We start from the raw sequence: 21,203 nt of genomic DNA on the forward strand, positions 1-21,203 counted from the left end.
GAGTCTGCCAATAAGAATGTGGTGATTGACAGAGTCAAAAGCCTTGGCCAGGTCGATGAATACGGCTGCACAGTAATGTCTCTTATCGATGGCGGTTATGATGTCGTTTAGGACCTTATGTGTGGCTGAGGTGCACTCATGACCAGCTCTGAAACCAGATTGCATAGCGGAGAAGGTACGGTGGGATTCGAAATGGTCAGTAATCTGTTTGTTAACTTGGCTTTCGAAGACCTTAGAAAGACAGGTAGGATATATATAGGTCTGTAGCAGTTTGGGTCTAGAGTGCCATCCCCTTTGAAGAGGGGGATGACCGTGGCAGCTTTCCAATCTTTGGGAATCTCAGACGATTCGAAAGAGAGGTTGAACAGGCTAGTAATAGGGGTTGCAACAATTTCGGCAGATCATTTTAGAAAGATAGGGTCCGATTGTCTAGCCCGGCTGATTTGTAGGGGTCCAGATTTTGCAGCTCTTTCAGAACATCAGCTATCTGGATTTGGGTGAAGGGTGGGGGCGTTGGCGGATTGCTTTGGAGGGTGCCGGGCAGTTGACCGGGGGAGGGGGGTTGCCAGGTGGAAAGCATGGCCAGCCGTAGAGAAATGCTTATTGAAATTCGCAATTATAGTGGATTTATCGGTGGTAACAGTGTTTCCTAGCCTCAGAGCAGTGGGCAGCTGGGAGGAGGTGCTCTTATTCTCCATGGACTTAACAGTATCCCAGAACATTTTTGAGTTAGTACTACAGGATGCAAATTTGTTTGAAAAAGCTAGCCTTAGCTTTTCTAACTGCCTGTGTATATTTGTTCCTAACTTCCCTGAAAAGTTGCATATCGCGGGGGCTATTCGATGCTAATGCAGAACGCCACTGGATGTTTTTGTGCTGGTCAAGGGCAGACAGGTCTGGAGTGAACCAAGGACTATATCTATTCCCAGTTCTACATTTTTTGAGTGGGGCATGCTTATTTAAGATGGTGAGGAAGACACTTTAAAAGAATAGCCAGGCATCATCTACTGACCGGATGAGGTCAAAGTCATTCCAGGATACCCCGGCCAGGTCGATTAGAAAGGCCTGCTCGCAGAAGTGTTTTAGGGAGCGTTTGACAGTGATGACGGTGGTCGTTTGGGCGCAGACCCATTACGGATGCAGGCAATGAGGCAGTGATCGCTGAGATCTTGATTGAAAACAGCAGAGGTATATTTGGAGGCCGAGTTAGTTAGGATGACATCTATGAGGGTGCCCGTGTTTACGGATTTGGGGTTGTACCTGGTAGGTTCATTGATAATTTGTGTGAGATTGAGGGCATCAAGCTTAGACTGTAGGAAGGCCGGGGTGTTAAGCATGTCCCAGTTTAGGTCACCTAGTAGCACAAGCTCAGAAGATAGATGGGGGCAATCAATTCACATATGGTATCGAGGGCACAGTTGGGGGCAGAGGGAGGTCTATAACAAGCGGCAACAGTGAGAGACTTGTTTCTGGAAAGGTGAATTTTTAGAAGGAGAAGCTTGAATTGTTTGGGTACAGACTTGGATAGTAATACAGAACTCTGCAGGCTATCTTTGCAGTAAATTGCAACACCGCCCCCTTTGGCAGTTCTATCTTGTCGGAAAATGTTATAGTAGCCGATGGAGATTTCAGGGTTTTTGGTGGTTTTCCTAAGCCAGGATTCAGACACAGCTAAGACATCCGGGTTGGCAGTGTGAGTGTGCTAAAGCAGTGAGTAAAACAAATTTAGGGATTAGGCTTCTAATCTTAACATGCATGAAACCAAGGCTTTTACAGTTACAGAAGTCAACAAATGAGAGCACCTGGGGAGTGGGAGCGGAGCTACGCACTGCAGGACCTGGATTAACCTCCACATCACCAGAGGAACAGAGGAGAAGTAGGATAAGGGTACGGCTAAAGACTATACGAACTGGCCGTCTAGCATGTTCGGAAAAGAGAGTAAAAGGAACAGGTTTCTGGGCACGATAGCATAGATTCAAGGCATAGTGTACAGACAAAGGTAAAGTAGGATGTGAGTACATTGGAGGTAAACCTAGGCATTGAGTAATGATGAGAGAGATATAGTCTCTAGAGACGTTTAAACCAGGTGATGTCATTGCATATGTAGGAGGTGGAACAACATGGTTGGTTAAGGCATATTGAGCAGGGCTAGAGGCTCTACAGTGAAATAAGACAGTAATCACTAACCAGGACAGTAATGGACGTGGCATATTGATATTAGAGAGGCATGCGTAGCCAAGTGAACATATGGGTCCAGTGAGTGGTTGGGCTGACTGGGGAAACGGCGATTCAGACAGTTAGCAGGCCGATACTAACAAGCTAACAGTTAGCAGACCGGGGCTAGCAGTTAGCAGACCACGGCAGGCAAGCTAACAGTTAGCAGACCACGGCAGGCAAGCTAACAGTTAGCAGACCACGGCAGGCAAGCTAACAGTTAGCAGACCACGGCAGGCAAGCTAACAGTTAGCAGACCACGGCAGGCAAGCTAACAGTTAGCAGACCACGGCAGGCAAGCTAACAGTTAGCAGACCACGGCAGGCAAGCTAACAGTTAGCAGACCACGGCAGGCAAGCTAACAGTTAGCAGACCGCGGCAGGCAAGCTAACAGTTAGCAGACCGGGGCAAGCAAGCTAGCAGTTAACATACCGGTGCTAGCAAGTTAGCCTTTGGGGGACGTCGCGATGGGGGTAAGTCTGTTTTTGCCTCTTCGTGCGGTGACGTAGATAGACCAGTCGTGGATTTTGTTGACAGAAAAGTGAATGTTACTTTTTCTACCATAAGCTGCCTCCAATGTCGTTTTAGAAAATTTGGCAGTACGTCCAACCGGCCTCACAACCGCAGACCACGTGTAACCACGGCAGCCCAGGACCTCCACATCCAGCTTCTTCAACTGCGGGATTGTCTGAGGGGGTGCTGAGGAGTATTTCTGTCTGTAATAAAGCCCTTTTGTGGTAAAAACTCTTTCGGATTGGCTGGGCCTGGCTTCCCAGTGGGTGGGCCTGGCTGCCAAGTGGGTGGGCCTATGCTGTCCAAGTCCCACCCATGGATTAAGGCCTAATGAATCTATTTCAGTTGACTGATGACCTTTAATGAACTGCAGCTTATACTTCCAGAGGGTTAGCTAAACGCTGAGGGTTAGCTAGTGGCTAACAGTTAGATGGGGTTGGTAAACAACCAGTAATTAACCAAAAGAGTAGGTACACATAAAACTACAGGGGTGACAATGGTCATAACACAAATAAAGTGCATAATAAATGTAATATGTAAAACATTTGATGTGTGATATATATCTTAACCTAAGGGTGTGATATACAGCAGCTGTTTGTGTCAAGACATTAACTATTCCAAAATGAAGGTGTAGTTTGAAAGAATATCAAAGTACTTTAAGAATCCAAAGTATCAAGCCATTAACAAGCTTAGAATTCAACTTCAACTTGGACTGAGACCAACTTGATCAGCTGAAAGCTTGCCTCCCAGCCATTTGACGACTACACTCCATGAGTAGAGCCAGTCGGGTATATCTCCCTCTAGGTGCAGGTAACTCACCAGCGTGGGACTGCATGTGCTCCAGCAGGTTGTTGTAGAACTGGAACGGGATGCCACAGGCGCCACATGTGTAGGGTTCTAGAAACACAAGGCCCAGAATAAGGGTTCCCGTAGCATAAGAAAGAGCACATCCACTGTAGACCTGTCCAGTCTATTCCCAGAGCGTCGCTAGATCTAGGTCACTGCCTGCAAGTTTAATTTTACCGCATATAAAAATACAGGAACATGTTCAACCTACTTAATTTAATATCTATGTATGCCATTTAAAAGTGATTGAGTCTTCCTACCAAGTGACATTGTCTCTGCCACTGTCGCTTTGTCTTTGGGGTTCTAGCGGCATTAGGTTCTGATTGTTGTGAAGCACTTTGTGGCTAATTTATTTGTTAAAAGATGTAGATAAAACTTCATTTGATTGCATAGGTTTTTCATGACAGTTTCCCACCTGGCTTGTCAACTGTAACAGGTTATTGCTGAAGGGCACAGAATCATTATGTTTCAATGGGGTAAAGTATGGGTCAGCAAAAAAGTCCTTCATCTCATGTCATGACAACACTTAAAACAGTAATACAACATCTAGTCTCTTCCATTCGCCATGGATTAACCTGCCTAAATTCAACCCTTCACATCAAGTACTACAGGGTCACAAACACTGCCTAAATGGAGGTGCAAGTGTGACAAGCCCAAATGAACAGGGCAAAATGACAAGTGAGTAGGAAAATATCACTGGCAGCAGCTGTTTCTCATAATGGTCAAAATAAACAAAATGGAGAGAATGAAATGGTCCCATTTGTTTGTGTTTGCAGGGAGGCAGGTAGAGAGAGGAGTGGACTCACTCTGTGACGCAGGGAACGAACCGGTCACCAGGGGGCTTGGAGTACCTGAGTGAGAGGAAGTGAGTGACGTCAGACTCAGACACACTGCATTGTTTTTCAGATAAAATTCCCTACCCTTTCAGAGTGTACACTTGCTCTTCTCCCATTGTGGATTTAAAAGCATTCGATTGATGTAGGCATTGGCTAGACTGAGGATGTTTCCACTACATTTCCTAGACAAATCCATTATTTTTTAATCCACAAGGGGGAGCAAACGAGTGTATACTTCAGGAAGCAGGGTAGAGAATCAGACTACGGCCTTGATTTGAATGTGGTTATATGCTTGGACTCTAAGCCAATGTTTCCCAACCCTGGTCCTCAAGTACCCCCAACAGTACACAGTTTCGTTGTAGCCCATGACAAACACAACTCTTTCAACTCATTGAGGGTTTGATGATTAGTTGACAAGTTGAATCAGGTGTGCATGTCCAGAGTTATAATAAAAATGTGTACTGTTGGGGGTACTCGAGGACATGGGTTGGGAAACACTGCACTAAGCCACCAACACTCACATTTCTGCCTGATTCACTCTCCATCTACCTCCATGTTCTACCCAGGTCTCAGTAAGAACACATTGTCTCCATATGTATTGACATTCACACCTAATGATTGGGAGCGTTACACAACTGAAAATTCACTGTGCAGAAAGACATTCATAAAATGCACAAGTATACAGCTAATGAGAAGCGCCTCAGTGCTCACCGCTTGAGTTCTGGGAACTGTTGGTGTCCACCAAGCTGGACTGGGTTTTGCTCTCTATTTTCCGACTGAAGGGACTGTCTGTAGAATATATCAAATCAAATTGTATTAGTCACATGCTTGGTAAACAACTGGTGTAGACTAACAGTTAAATGCTTACGGGCCCTTCCCAACAATGCAGAGAGAAATGAAATAAGAGAAATAATAGAAAAGTAACACACTAAATAAAAAAGTATGAATAAATACAATGTTTTAACTGACAAGACCCAAAGAAAACCCATTGCGCTCTCCAAAAAGGTTTCTTACTTGGTGTGTAAAAACAGTCCAGATACACACAAAACCAACGTTATTTTTGAGTGTAGACCTCTGACATGGGTGAAAAACAGGTGCCTACATAACGTATCATACAATAAGGGTGGATAATGATGCAATATCTGCTTTCTGAAGCCCATACAATTCTGATCCAGTGAAATGACCATCCTGGATACTGCATATTGAGTGTCACCTTTGGATGATTCATTGCTTTTTCTTCACCGAATTCAATAAAAAAAAGGAATATTCACCCATAGCATTTGAATACGAGTCCTACTACTCCTGTCCACCCTCTCTTTTGACCCATTATTCTGTGCTAGAGGAGTGTGTCAAGCTTTAAATAGCTCTGCATAGACAGGCTGCTCAGTGGAGACAGAGGAACTGATCAGGTGAGAGATATGACAGAAAAGACGAGCGAGGGAGTGCTTCGGATCACAGCAGAGAAAGTTGAGACAAAAAGATTTGCGGTAGGAGATTGTAGCCTTGCTTTACAGTGATATCAAATGTTACTTAACGACAGTTAGGGTTTGCCCTAACTGCCCACTTCATTAAAAACTCTGGTCTATTTTAAGGTCTAAAAGTTTACATCTTTAAGTGGTTTAGGACACCTTCTTTGGTTGTCACTCTATATACATTCACATCCTAGCTCAGTTGTCCATACCGGTTTCTAATTTAGTGGCACTGTACTTGCTGACGTCCATGTTTCCCCCCACACTTCCACGTGACCGAGGCGACTTCATATTATCGAAGGACCAATCTGTGGGTAGAGAGTTGTGTCAGTACCATCAAATAAATAAGTGGTAACTTATCTACCTACTTTAACTGAACTGATGACCTAACACAGGTGATGGGAGTTTGGGAGGTTAGACTACAACAGATGACTAGTCCCTTCCGTAGACCTGTGTGATTACTTACTCGTTGGTTGGTGAAGAGCCACATGTTCCTGGTATGGGTTGAAGTACTTGTACTGCTTCCCACAGAACTCACACACATAGCTCCCAGTTTCTGTGGGAGAAAATGACAAAAGAAGTTAATCAAAATATCACATTACTTGCATTCAATAAAAATTACTTCCTGTAATGATAGAAGAACAACACGAGTAGGATCCTTGGTGGTTCCCTGAAATGGTTTCCTTCATTTTCAGGACTGGGGAAATTGACTGAATTATTCCCCAAATCTAATCATATTGTATTACGCTCTTAATGGGATATAATCTACTAATACCTATCCTCAGAGCCAAATACATTGCATCAATGAGGTAAGGCGCTAAATGCTAAAACGAATAACATTGCCTTAACACACTGCAAAAGGATGGATTTCAGATACATAATCAACCACTTTGCAGTATACACTGACTGTACAAAACACAGATCATAGACTGAAAGCTATGATCACTTATTGATGTCACCTGTTAAATCCACTTCAAATCAGTGTAGATGAAGGGGAGGAGACAGGTTAAAGAAGAATTTGTAGGCCTCGAGACAATTGAGAGATAGAAGGTGTATGTGTGCCATTCAGAGGGTGAATGGGCAAGACAAAAGTGCCTTTAAACGGGGTATGGTAGTATGTGCCAGGCGCACCGGTTTGAGTGTGTCAAGAACTGCAACCCTGCTTGGTTTTTCTCACGCAACAGTTTCTTTCCATGTGAATCAAGAATGGTCCACCACCCAAAGGACATCCAGCCAACTTGACCCGAATGTGGGAAGCATTAAAGTCAACATGTACCAGCATCCCTGTGGAACACTTGACACCTTGTAGTCCATGCCCCCCGACTAATTGAGGCTGTTCTGAGGGTAAAAGGGGGTGCAACTCAATATTAGGAAGGTGTTCCTAATGTTTTGTACACTCAGTGTATATCTCACACAGTATGGTGTGCCCAATAGCAAAACCCAAATCTGCCAAGCAACAGCAGACCAGCATGCAGCGCAGCCTTACTTGGTCCCATTTTCTGGAATGGTTCCACTGGCGGCTCCTCCTTGAGGTCTTCCACCGGTCCTAGAACCACCTGCTCATATGGGTCTGGGGGGAGAGGGGGAGACCGAGAGCGATATGGAGGAAGGGGTCAAGTTAATTCACACAGGGTACTTTCTTTAGAGCAGCAGTAGCCTTGGAAGTGAAGGTTCAATCAAATTGCTTAAGAGCTACAATTACATTACTCTTACAAATATCAGCCCTGTGACTGGCTAGTTTCCTGTTTTAAGCATTTGAGATCTTCCTTTTACTAGGGACTTTACATGCTCTACTTCCAAGGAATTAATTCTAACAAAACCACAAACTTTTATGGAACTGCAAGTCAAGTCAACATTGCCACTGAGATAGAACAAGTTCCCATTTAACATCAAAAAGAAAGGAGGACCAAGGCACTCTTCATATAATTAATTAAAAGGCCTTTATTAGTATGACATGTTCAATAGAAACAACGTTTTTACTAAAAACCGACGCGTTTCGGCTGCATGGCCTTCGTCAGGGAGTACAAAAAATAAAATAAAAAATAATAATAATAGTTCCCATTTGAGTTCAAAAAAAGACACGGAATAGAAAGGCCTAATAGGAACAAAATCATGGAAAGTAAAAGGAGGAGAAGAGAGGGTAGGTAGGTAAGTCCATTACCGTCAACAGCATGCAGGTCACGATGCTCCTGGAAGCAGCTGTAGTACTTGTATTTCTTCCCGCAGATGTCACAAGAGTAGCGGAAGCTATCTGCGGCACACACAATGACGTCACAACCCACTGGTCACTGCCTAGCTCACAGCAGTCATTTCTTTCAGTTCTCAATAAGGTATAAAAACAGTGAATGTTTTTTGTGTGTTGTTGGTCCGTCGACTTTGCTTTTGTGCAGTGTGGGATATTCCATGTTGTACAGGAAGAAGGTTGTTTTTTGAGATGTGACCTATTCTCTTACTGGGAGAATTATCAAGGTGGTGTTGTGAAGAGAATGGTGCAGGTCGAAAACATATGGTTTGTAGCTACAGTGCCTTCAGAAAGTATTGACTTTGGACTTTTTCCACATTTTGTTGTCTTACAGCCTGACTTTAAAATAGATTAAAATGCGATTTTGTCGTCACTGGCCTACACACAATACTCCATAATGTGAAAGTGGAATAGTGTTTTTAGACATTTTTTACAAATTAATAAAACGTTTTAAAGCCAAAATGTCTTGAGTCAATAAGTATTACACTCCTTTGTTATGGCTAGCCTAAATGAGCATAAATGTGCTTAACAATTCACATAATAAGTTGCATGGACTCACTGTGTGTGCATTAAGTGTTTAACATGATATCTGAATGACAGATAATTGTAAGGTCCCTCAGTCGAGCAGTGAATTTCAAACAGATTCAACCACAAAGAACAGGGAGGTTTTCCAATGCCAAAGAATGGCACCTATTGGTAGATCGGTATAATAAAAAAAAAGCAGCAGACATTGAATATTCTTTTTAACTTGAAGTTATTAATTACACTTTGGATGGTGTATCAATACACCCAGACGCTAGAAAAGATACAGGAGTCCTTCCTAACTCAGTTGTCGGTGAGGAAGAAAACCACTCAGGGATTTAACCACGAGGCCAATGGTGACTTAAACAGTTATAGAGTAACGGCTGTGATTGGAAAATATTAGGATGGATCAACAGCATTGTAGTTACTCCACAATACTAACCTAACTGACACAGTGAAGGAAGCCTGTAAAGAACACAAATATTTCTAAACATGCATCCGGTTTGCATTAAGGCACTAAAGTAAAACTACCAAAAATATGGCAAAGAAATTAACTTTATGTCCTGAATACAAAGCGTTGTGTTGTGTTTGCCACAAACATATCACTGAGGACAACTCTTCATATTGTTGGAAACGGACTACCGGTAATTGATTTGAGCACGTTTTACTATGTTTAAAATTATATAAGTGGTCTAGAAGTAGTGATTACAGTGTTATGGGGCGGCACGTAGCCTAGTGGTTAGAGCATTGGTCCGATCGAATCCCTGAGCTGACAAGGTAGAAATCGGTCGTTCTGCCCCTGAACAAGGCAGTTAACCCGGTAGGCCGTCATTGTAAATAAGAATTTGTTCTTAACTGACTTGCGTAGTTAAATAAATGGATAAATTATTTGTTTTAAATATGGGTTAGCGAGAATGATCTACATTGAACAAAAATATTAAATGCAACAATTTCAAAGATTTTTACTCAGTTACTCAGTTGATAAGGAAATCAGTCAATTGAAATAAATTCATTAGGCCCTAATCTATGGATTTCACGACTGGGAATACAGATATGCTTCTGCTGGACAAAGATACCTTAAAAAAAAAAAGGTAGGAGAGTGGATCAGAAAACCAGTAAGTATCTCGTGTGACCGCCATTTGCCTCAAGCAGCGTGACATTTCCTTCGCTTAGAGTTGACCACGCTGTTGATTGTGGCCTGTGGAATGTTGTCCCACTCCTCTTCAATGGCTGAGTGGAGTATCAGCCATTAACTGGAACACGCTGTCATACACATCAATCCAGAGCATCCCAAAAATGCTCAATGCTCATGTTTGGTGCGTATGCAGGCCATGGAAGAACTGGGACATTTACCACTTCCAGGAATTGTGTACAGATCCTTGCGTGCATTATCATGTTGAAACATGAGGTGATGAATGGCACGACAATGGGCCTCAGGATCTCGTCAAGGTATCCCTGTGCATTCAAATTGCCATCAATAAAATGCAACTGTGTTCATTGTCCGTAGCTCATGCCTGCCACCGCCACGGGAAACTCTGTTCACAACATTCACATCAAACTGCTCGCCCACACCACACACACTGTCTGACAGCTGCCTGGTACAGTTGAAACCGGGGTTCATCCGTGAAGAGCACGCTTCTCCAATAAGCCAGTGGCCATCGAAGGTGAGCATTTGCCCACCGAAGTCGGTTAAGACCCTGGTGAGGACGACAAGCATGCAGATGAGCTTCCCAGAGACGGTTTCTGACAGTTTGTGCAGAAATTCTTCGGTTGTGCAAACTAGGCTTGTCCCCAACTTGCATTGTTCGTTCAACTAATCAATTGGTAGACATTTTTATTGTGTATTTTTCCCCTATATTAGACACACCCTATGTGTTTTAATAAAATCCACTACATGTAGGCTACTGAGCTTGTCTGATGCGTCAAGCACATGTTAAATAATTAGACCCAAATGACATGAGGGTGCCAGAGATCAAGATAGCCTAACCAGAAGGGGAGGAAAAAAACACACAAAAAACATGTTCCCGACCCTCTTCCTCCCACTGCTGCTGGCCTTCGCAGATTCTGTGGTTACGCTACTAAAAGGCTACACCAGGGATCAGCAACCTTTTTTTCTTCTTCTTCCATGATATCACGGCGGTCCTTCTCCTCTTCCATGATTTCACGGCGGTCCTTCTCCTCTTCCATGATTACACGGCGGTCCTTCTCCTCTTCCATGATTTCACGGCGGTCCTTCTCCTCTTCCATGATTTCACGGCGGTCCTTCTCCTCTTCCATGATTTCACGGCGGTCCTTCTCCTCTTCCATGATTTCACGGCGGTCCTTCTCCTCTTCCATGATTTCACGGCGGTCCTTCTCCTCTTCCATGATTTCACGGCGGTCCTTCTCCTCTTCCATGATTTCACGGCGGTCCTTCTCCTCTTCCATGATTTCACGGCGGTCCTTCTCCTCTTCCATGATTTCACGGCGGTCCTTCTCCTCTTCCATGATTTCATGGCGGTCCTTCTCCTCTTCCATGATTTCATGGCGGTCCTTCTCCTCTTCCATGATTTCATGGCGGTCCTTCTCCTCTGCCATGATTTCATGGCGGTCCTTCTCCTCTGCCATGATTTCATGGCGGTCCTTCTCCTCTGCCATGATTTCATGGCGGTCCTTCTCCTCTGCCATGATTTCATGGCGGTCCTTCTCCTCTGCCATGATTTCATGGCGGTCCTTCTCCTCTGCCATGATTTCATGGCGGTCCTTCTCCTCTGCCATGATTTCATGGCGGTCCTTCTCCTCTGCCATGATTTCATGGCGGTCCTTCTCCTCTGCCATGATTTCATGGCGGTCCTTCTCTTCCATGATTTCATGGCGGTCCTTCTCCTCTTCCATGATTTCATGGCGGTCCTTCTCCTCTTCCATGATTTCATGGCGGTCCTTCTCCTCTTCCATGATTTCATGGCGGTCCTTCTCCTCTTCCATGATATCATGGCGGTCCTTCTCTTCTTCCATGATATCCGTTAAATAATCGTTTAAGTGCATGCCACCACCTACTGTTCTGGAATGCCAATTCTGTACTACCATGGAAATAAAAACCAAATCAATTCCTACTACTTCTACCACACCCTCCCCAACCCCATTACACTCTATCTATATCATGCTGAAACACTCCACCCTTAGGATTGTTCAGCATGTCAACCATTTCAACAGTAACATCTGTTAGCCACAATATCTCTTTTGCCATCTCCACAATAACCTTAAAATTAAAACAGCAGCAGTAAAATAACAAGCCAATGTGCGGGGGCACTGGTTAGTTGAGGTAATATGTACATGTAAGTAGAGGTAAAGTGACAATGCAAAGGTTATAAACAGGGAGCAGCAGCAGCGTAAAAGACGGGTCTGGGCAGCTGTTCAGGAGTCTTATGACTTGGCGCTCCGGTAACGCTTGCCGTGCGGAAGCAGAGAGAACAGTCTATGACTATGGTGGCTGGAGTCTGACAATTTTTAGGGCCTTCCTCTGACGCCATCTGATATAAAGATCCTGGATGGCAGGAAGCTTGGCCCCAGTGATGTACTGGACCGTACACACTACCCTCTGTAGTGCCTTGCGGTAGGAAGCCGAGCAGTTGCCATACCAGGCAAAGATGCAACCAGTCAGGATGCTCTCGATGGTGTAGCTGTAGAACCTTTTGAGGATCTGAGCACCCATGCCAAATCTTTTCAGTCTCTGGAGGGGGGAATAGGTTTTGTCGTGCCCGCTTCATGACTGTCATGGTGTGCTTGGACAATGTTAGTTTGCTGGTGATGTGGACACCAAGGAACTTGAAGCTCTCAACCTGCTCCACTGCAGCCCCCTCGAACAGAATTGGGGTGTGCTCGGCTTCTTTTCCCTGTAGTCCACAATCATCTCCTTTGTCTTGACCACGTTGAGGGAGAGGTTGTTGTTGTCCTGGCACCACACGGACAGGTCTCTGACCTCCTCCCTATAGGCTGGGTCATTGTTGTCTGTGATCAGGCCTACCACTGTTGTGTCATCAGCAAATTTAACAATGGTGTTGGAGTCAAGCCTGGCCTTGCAGTCATGAGTGAACAGGGAGTACAAGAGGGAGCTGAGCACGCACCCATGAGGGGCCCCAGTGTCGAGGATCAGCGTGGCGGATGTGTTGTTACCTACCCTTACCACCTGGGGGCGGCCCGTCAGGAATTCCAGGATGCAGTTGCAGAGGGAGGTGTTTAGTCCCAGGGTCCTTAGCTTATTGATGAGCTTTGAGGGCACTATGGTGTTGAACGCTGAGCTGTAGTCAATGAATAGCATTCTCACATAGGTGTTCCTTCTGTCCAGGTGGGAAAGGGCAGTGTGGAGTACAATAGAGATCGCATCATCTGTGGATCTGTTGGGGCGGTATGCATATTGGAGTGGGTCTAGGGTTTCTGGGATGATGGTGTTGATGTGAGCCACAGCCAGCCTTTCAAAGCACTTCATGGCTACAGACGTAAGTGCTATGGGTCGGTAGTCATTTAGGCAGGTTACCTTAGTGTTTTGGGCACAGGCACTATGGTGGTCTGCTTAAAACATGTTGCTATTACAGACTCGGACAGGGAGAGGTTGAAAATGTCAGTGAAGACATTTGCCAGTTGGTCAGTGCATGGTCGCAGTACATGGCCTGGTAATCCGTCTGGCCCTGCAGCCTTGTGAATGTTGACCTGTCTAAAGGTCTTACATCGTCTGTGGAGAGCCTAATCACACAGTCTTCCGGTACAGCTGGTGCTTTCATGCATGTTTCAGTGTTATTTGCCTCGAAGCGAGCATAGAAGTAGTTTAGCTCGTCCGGTAGGCTCGTGTCACTGGAAAGCTCTCGGCTGTGCTTCCCTTTGTAGTCTGTAATGGTTTTCAGGCCCTGCAACATCCGACGAGCGTCAGAGCCAGTGTAGTAAGACTATCTTAATCCTGTATTGACGCTTTGCCTGTTTGAAGGTTCGTCGGAGGGCATAGCGAGATTTCTTATAATTTTCCGGGTTAGAATCCCACTCCTTGAAAGCGGCAGCTCTAGCCTTTAGCTCAGCGCGGATGCTGCCTGTAATCCATGGTTTCTGGTTAGGGTATGTACGTACGGTCATTGTGGGGACGACGTCGTCGATGCACTTATTGATGAAGCCAATGACAGATGTGGTGTAATTCTCAACGCCATTGGAGGAATCCCGGAACATATTCCAGTCTGTGCTAGCAAAACAGTCCTCTACTTCATCTGACCACTTTTTTATTGATCTAGTCACTGGTGCTTCCTGCTTGAATTTGTGCTTGTAAGTAGTAGGATAGAATTATGGTCAGATTTGCCAAATGGAGAGCGAGGGAGAGCTTATTATGCATCTCTGTGTGTGGAGTATAGGTGGTCCAGAGTTCTATTCGCTCTGGTTGCACATTTAACATATTGATAGAAATTCGGTAAAACTGATTTAAGTTTCCCTGCATTAAAGTCCCCGGCTACTAGGCGCGCCGCCTCTGGGTGAGCGTTTTTTTTGTTTGCTTATGGCCATATACAGCTCATTGAGTGTGGTCTCAGTGCCAGTGGTGGTATATAGACAGCTACGAAAAATATACACTGCTCAAAAAAATAAAGGGAACACTTAAACAACACAATGTAACTCCAAGTCAATCACACTTCTGTGAAATCAAACTGTCCACTTAGGAAGCAACACTGATTGACAATAAATTTCACATGCTGTTGTGCAAATGGAATAGACAAGAGGTGGAAATTATAGGCAATTAGCAAGACACCCCCCAAAACAGGAGTGATTCTGCAGGTGGTGACCACAGACAGCTTCTCAGTTCCTATGCTTCCTGGCTGATGTTTTGGTCACTTTTGAATGCTGGCGGTGCTCTCACTCTAGTGGTAGCATGAGACGGAGTCTACAACCCACACAAGTGGCTCAGGTAGTGCAGTTCATCCAGGATGGCACATCAATGCGAGCTGTGGCAAAAAGGTTTGCTGTGTCTGTCAGCGTAGTGTCCAGAGCATGGAGGCGCTACCAGGAGACAGGCCAGTACATCAGGGAGACGTGGAGGAGGCCGTAGGAGGGCAACAACCCAGCAGCAGGACCGGTACCTCCGCCTTAGTGCAAGGAGGTGCACTGCCAGAGCCCTGCAAAATGACCTCCAGCAGGCCTTTCCACTACCGACCATACCGGTCCTTAACCCTCATCCTTCCGCTCCATACCATCAGAACTGACACCAATATTGGTCTCATTCCAGCACAGCTGTTGCTTCACCAACATTTTCAGCACTACTCACCGCCATTTCCGACTCCTCCTAGACTCGTCTCTCTGGCGCTCTGGAACATTTTCCATTTGGAGTGCCAATTTATCTTACCATTTCTAACAATCTGTGTGCCAGTTATGATTTTTATATTCACATTTTCATGGAACAGTTTAATTTCATTTATAATAAAGTCTTCGTATATCAAAATTATTATCATGTGCTTATAAAAAAATCTAAAAGTAACTTCTATTGACAACTATATGTGGAAATATCCCACATAAAGCCAAAAAATAAACATTTCAGCCTGCAGGGTAGAAAATATCCCGTTAAAAATAAATATCCCATATATCACATTGGCTATGCATGGTCTGTCTGCAAGGAATTTGAAACATTGTATCAACTATTAACTTGGGCATGCCTGAAGCTTGAGCTAGCAAACTTGCAACATTGTATCAAATAAGTGTCCCTGACAGACATACTGTAGCTGTACGCTATTTGCGCAAGGGATAAGTAGTAATCAGGTAGGCCTATTTTATGATGTTTCCACCGGATCAAAGCATGACATTTTGTCCCCCTTTAACACCGAGTGGTTATAGAAAGAGAGCTGGACAGATGTTTCAAATAGGCTACGTTGAGGAACTAGTCAGGATAGAGGGAAAGATGTAAACACAGACATAAGTTTAACATTATTAACAGAAATGACCATAACCAAACAAACACTGTAGACTAGAAATGGGAATTAACAGTAAATGTACTACTGGTGATACTGGTGTGCCATCCCCACAGCAGATTAGTCCACTGAGAGACAGGTGTGAATCAGACTGGCGTCTCGTGCCATAATATATATTTTAGACTGCTCGACTAAAAACAAATCTTTAGTCGAGTTTCTCCCATTCTACTCTGCAGATCCTCTCAAGCTCTGTCAGGTAGGATGGGGAGCGTCGCTGCACAGCTAAACTCAGCAAAAAAAATAACGTCTTCTCACTGTCAACTGTGTTTATTTTCAGCAAACTTAACATGTGTAAATATTTGCATGACCATAACATGATTCAACAACAGACAAACTGAACAAGTTTCACAACCATGTGACTAACAGAAATGGAATAATGTGTCCCTGAACAAAGGGGGGGGGGGGTCAAAATCAAAGTAACAGTCAGTATCTAGTGTGGCCACCAGCTGCATTAGGTACTGCAGTGCATCTCCTCCTCATGGACTGCACCAGATTTGCCAGTTATTGATGTGAGATGTTACCCCACTCTTCCACCAAGGCACCTGCAAGTTCCCTGACATTTGAGGGGAATGGCCCTAGCCCTCACCCTCCGATCCAACAGGTCCCAGACGTGCTCAATGGGATTGAGGTCCGGGCATTTTGGTGGCCATGGCAGCACACTGACAATCCTGTCTGGCAGGAAATCACGCACAGAACGAGCAGTGTGGCTGGTGGCATTGTCATGCTGGAGAGTCATGTCAGAATGAGCCTGCAGGAAGGGTACCACATGAGGGAGGAGGATGTCTTCCCTGTAACACAGCGTTGAGATTGCCTGCAATGACAACAAGCTCAGTCCGATGATGCTGTGACACACCGCCTCAGACCATGATGGACCATCCACCTCCAAATTGCTCCCACTCCAGAGTACAGGCCTCAGTGTAACGCTCATTCCTTCGACGATGAACGCGAATCCAAACATCACCCCTGGTGAGACAAAACCGCGACACATCAGTGAAGAGCACTTTTTGCCAGTCCTGTCTGGTCCAGCGATGGTGGGTTTGTGCCCATAGACAATGTTGTTGCCGGTGATGTAAGGCAGGTCCTCACCAGACAACAGGCCTACAAGCCCTCAGTCCAGCCTCTCTCAGGCTATTGCAGACAGTCTGAGCACTGGAGGGATTGTGCGTTCCTGGTGTAACTCGGGCAGTTGTTGCCATCCTGTACCTGTCCCGCAGGTGTGATGTTCGAATGTACCGATCTTGTGCAGGTGTTGTTACACGTGGTCTGCCACTGCGCGGACGATCAGCTGTCCGTCCTGTCTCCCTGTAGCGCTGTCTTAGGCATCTCACTGTACGGACATTGCAATTAATTGCCCTGGCCACATCTGTAGTCCTCCTCCTTGCAGCATGCCTAAGGCACGTTCACGCAGATGAGCAGGGACCCTGGGAATATTTATTTTGGTGTTTTTCAGAGTCAGTAGAAAGGCCTCTTTAGTGTCCTAAGTTTTCATAACTGTGACCTTAATTGCCTACCGTATAAGCTGTTAGTGTCTTAATTAACAACCGTTCCACAGGTGCATGTTCATTAATTGTTTATGGTTCATTGAACAAGCATGGGAAACAGTGTTTAAACCCTTTACAATGAAGATCTGTGAAGTTATTTGGATTTTTACGAATTATCTTTGAAAGACAACGTCCCTTTTTCAGGACCCTTCTTTTTTTGCTGAGTTTATTTTCAGGTCACTCCAGAGATGTTCGATCAGGTTCAAGTCTGGGATCTGGCTGGGCGACTCAAGAACATTCAAAGACTTGTCCCGAAGCATGGTCTTGGCTATGTGCTTAGGGTCGTTGTCCTGCTGGAAGGTGAACCGTCACCCTAGTCTGAGGTCCTGAGTGCTCTGGAGGAGGTTTTCATCAAGGATCTCTGTACTTTGCTTCGTTCATCTTTCCCTCGATCCTGATTAGTCTCCCAGTCCCTGACCTGAAAAACATCCCCACAGCATGATGCTGCCACTGCCATGCTTCACTGTAGGAATGGTGCCAGGTTTCTCCAGACATGATGCTTGGTATTCAGGCCAAAGAGTTCAATCTTGGTTTCATCAGACCAAAGAATCTTGATTCTCAGAGTCAGAGTCCGTTAGGGGCCTTTTGGCAAACTCCAAGCGGGTTGTTATGTGCCTTTTACTGGCTTCTGTCTGGCCACTTTACCATAAAGGCCTGATTGGTGGAGTGCTGGAGAGAATGTTGTCCTTCTGGAAGGTTCTCCCATCTCCAGAGGAACTCTAGAGCTCTGCTGGGTTCTTGGTCTCCTCCTTGACCAAGGCCCTTCTCCCCTGATTGCTCAGTTTGGCCTGTGCGGTCAGCTATAGGAAGAGTCTTGGTGGTTCCAAACTTCTTCCATTTAAGAATGATGGAGGCCACTGTGTTCTTGGGGACCTTCAAAGCTGCAGAAATGTTTTGGTAACCTTCCCTAGATCTGTTCCTCGACACAATCCTGTCTCGGAATTGTACCTTTGACCTCATGGCTTGGTTTTTACTCAGATCTACATTATATAGACATGTGTGTGCCTTTTCAAATCATGTGCAATAAATAGAATTTAACACAGGTGGACTCCAATCAAAGTTGTAGAAACATCTTAAGGATGATCAATGGAAACAGGATGCACCTGAGCTCAATTTCAAGTCTCATAGCAAAGGTTCTGAATACTTATGTAAATAAGGTATTTGTTTTTTTATTTTTAATACACCTGCAACAATGTCTAAATACCTGTTTTAACTTTGTCATTATGGGATATTGTGTGTAGATTGATGAGTATATATATATATATATAAAACATTAAAATAAAAAAATTAAAACCATTTTAGAATAAGGCTGTAATATAAAATGTGGAAAAAGTCAAGGGGTCTGAATACTTTCTGAATGCACTGTATTAGTGTTTGTTCACATTTTTCTTCCAGGTTTGTGTAGATCAACAACAAAATATTAATGGGGGGGGTCTAAACTGACATGGTATTGTTTTAAGATGTTCAAACTATTAACTATTTGACTATGAACTTTAGGACCCCTTTAAGAATAAAAAATATATATTTATTAAAATATTGAATTTGGCCTTTACTACTATAGCCCAGAGAAACAAACACTACCTTCACACTTCCATAACATTTTTTAAATTGGTAGCGGTTACATTCAGATGAGTCCCGTGACACTTTTGGGAGACGTAAAGCAAAAAGGAGAACACCATCGTGTTCATGAAAATGTCCCCTTTCCACCGTGTGATCACATTAGTTTGTAGCCCAAGCGGTTCGGACGCTACAAACAGAAGTTCACAAATCAACTGTTTCGACTTCAGACGAGTCCCCTGACACTTGTGGGGGTCGTAGAGCAAAACAGAGACCACCATAGTGTTCGTGAAAGTCTCATATTTCGGTCAAACTGTTCAGACGCTACAGATGTTTTCCTGAGAAGACCGATTTTCTGGATGTCTTTCCAATGCAAAACAACAGATATCTCTAGTTTAAAATTACGGATTTTTATGTGGATTTTTGTATTGTTACTTACACACTTAGTGTCATCAATCGCCTCTAGGGGGTTGAATCCATTCTAATCCCACTTTGTAACAACAAAATGTGGAAAAATTCAACAGGTGTGAACACTTTCTGAAGGCACTGTAGATGTGCGCCTGTGTATGCATGTACACACCTCATGTGTGAGCGCATGCGTGTTTGTGCATGTGAATGCGTTTGCATACACATCCGTGTACTCACTGTTGGGAGCTGGTGGTGCACCCTCCCCTGGCATGCTGTCGGACTCTGCGGGGGGAAAGACAGAGACACATTCATAAGAGATCTGCTGTTGGCGTGGCGCCTACGCTTATAACAACAGCTTGACTCACTCGGATCTCAGACATTTGGCATCGCTCACATTAAAAATGATGGATGTCAGGAAGGAGAGGGGAAGAAAAGAGTACTTCAAAAGTATTAGCGGATGAATGCAGCTGACAAGTTAATGATAAGAAATGAGCCCCAAACATAACATTACGCCACAAATCCAATTTTAGGTCCCCAAAATTGGATTCATGTGACTTTCGGATCGGGGCTTGCATTATCATGCCATTTATATATATTTAGCAGGGGGGGGTTAATCAAAAATTAGGTGCTATTAAATCATGTCTGTAGTGACTTGAGTTGATTATTTTAATCTTATCAAAAATGTCCAATGTCATCACACAAAGAAGCCTTAGTGTTTCAGGGCAGGCCTTCCTTACCTCTGTGGGCACGGACGTGCGTCTGAAAGCAGTTGTAGTACTTGTATTTCTTCCCACATATCCCACAAACATAGGAGCCTGTGTGACAGAGGAAAAGCAATACAGAGATGGCTGAAAATGCTACAAAAGTTGAGTGCATTGATATCATTGGTCTGTAACATAGAACATACTCAGTGGCCAGCTTATTAGGTACACCACCCCATTGACAAAAATGGTTCCCACATACAGACAGTGAGTCACGATGAGGCAGAGGCATTGTTACTGTTTGAACGTTAGAAATGGGCAAAATAAGTGACTGAGCATGGTATGATCGTCGGTGCAAGGCGCGCCGGTTACAGTATCTCGGAAAATGCCGGCCTCCTGGGCTTTTCACACACGACAGTGTCTAGGGTTTACCGAGAACGGTGCGACAAACAAAAAACATCCAGTCACCGGCAGTCCTGTGGGCGAAAACAGCTTGTTGATGAAGGAGAATGACAAAGAATCATGCAAGTCAACAGGCAGGCCACAAACAGGCAAATAGCGGTGCAGTACATCAGTGGTGTGCAGAACGGCAACTTGGATTGCACGACTTGCCGGTCCTTGTCACGGATGTGCTACTGCAGCAGACGACCACAACGGGTTCCACTCCTATCAGCTAAAAACAAGAGGAAGCGGCTCCAGTGGGCACGCTGGGCAATTGAGCAGTAGAAAAACATAGCCTGGTCCGACGAATCCCGGTTCCTGTTACTTCATGCTGATGACAGAGCCAGGATTTGGCGTAAGCAGCATGAGTCCATGGCCCCATCCTGCCTGGTGTCAACTATACAGGCTGGTGGTGTAATGCTGTGGAGAATATTTTCCTGGCACACATTTGGTCTATTCAAACCAATTGAACATGTCCATGCCCCGAAGAATCCAAGATGTTCTGGAGGCAAGGGGGGGGGGGGGTCCAACCCAGTACTAGATGTCTGTACATAATAAACTGGCCAATGAATGTAGATCTCTGTGTGTAACAACATCATACCAAAACACTTTGGGTGATTTTCCAGACACAGATTAAGCCTAGTCCTGGACTTAAAATAATGTTCAATGGATATTCGCCATTAAGTTTCCTTTTTAGTCCAGGACTAGACTTAATTTGTGTCCGGGAAACCTCCCCTCGGGGACCTAAGTAAATATTTTACTTATTCAAGACTAAAATACATTTCCCATCTTATTTCAGAAACAATAAATTACCTATTAAAAACAGATAATACATGAGAATTGAAAAAACACATTTTCTTCTAAATAGGCACAGAAATGATTAATTTCTCAGTAAATAGATGGTGCCTTCAGAAAGTATTCATACCCCTTGACTTTTTCCACATT

The 21,203-nt window shown here is 44.5% G+C and overlaps 1 protein-coding gene across 2 annotated transcripts in view; it reads right to left on the reverse strand.

The window, feature by feature from the left end:
- LOC129864125 (zinc finger protein 618-like) overlaps positions 1 to 21,203 on the reverse strand; it is a 48,234-nt gene that overhangs the window by 13,389 nt on the left and 13,642 nt on the right. Inside the window, exons 3-11 of one of the 2 annotated variants that reach the window (XM_055936750.1) lie at positions 19,854 to 19,931; positions 19,354 to 19,398; positions 8,040 to 8,129; positions 7,365 to 7,448; positions 6,345 to 6,434; positions 6,091 to 6,186; positions 5,121 to 5,198; positions 4,380 to 4,424; positions 3,547 to 3,624 (exon numbers count right to left, since the gene is read on the reverse strand). In XM_055936750.1, the coding sequence (XP_055792725.1) occupies positions 3,547 to 3,624; positions 4,380 to 4,424; positions 5,121 to 5,198; positions 6,091 to 6,186; positions 6,345 to 6,434; positions 7,365 to 7,448; positions 8,040 to 8,129; positions 19,354 to 19,398; positions 19,854 to 19,931 (684 nt within the window). The remainder of the gene's footprint in view (positions 1 to 3,546; positions 3,625 to 4,379; positions 4,425 to 5,120; positions 5,199 to 6,090; positions 6,187 to 6,344; positions 6,435 to 7,364; positions 7,449 to 8,039; positions 8,130 to 19,353; positions 19,399 to 19,853; positions 19,932 to 21,203) is intronic. The other variant, XM_055936751.1, reaches the window with a different exon arrangement.

The sequence above is a fragment of the Salvelinus fontinalis genome, chromosome 10, assembly GCF_029448725.1.
Source record: "Salvelinus fontinalis isolate EN_2023a chromosome 10, ASM2944872v1, whole genome shotgun sequence".
NCBI classification, from domain to species: Eukaryota; Metazoa; Chordata; class Actinopteri; order Salmoniformes; family Salmonidae; genus Salvelinus; species Salvelinus fontinalis.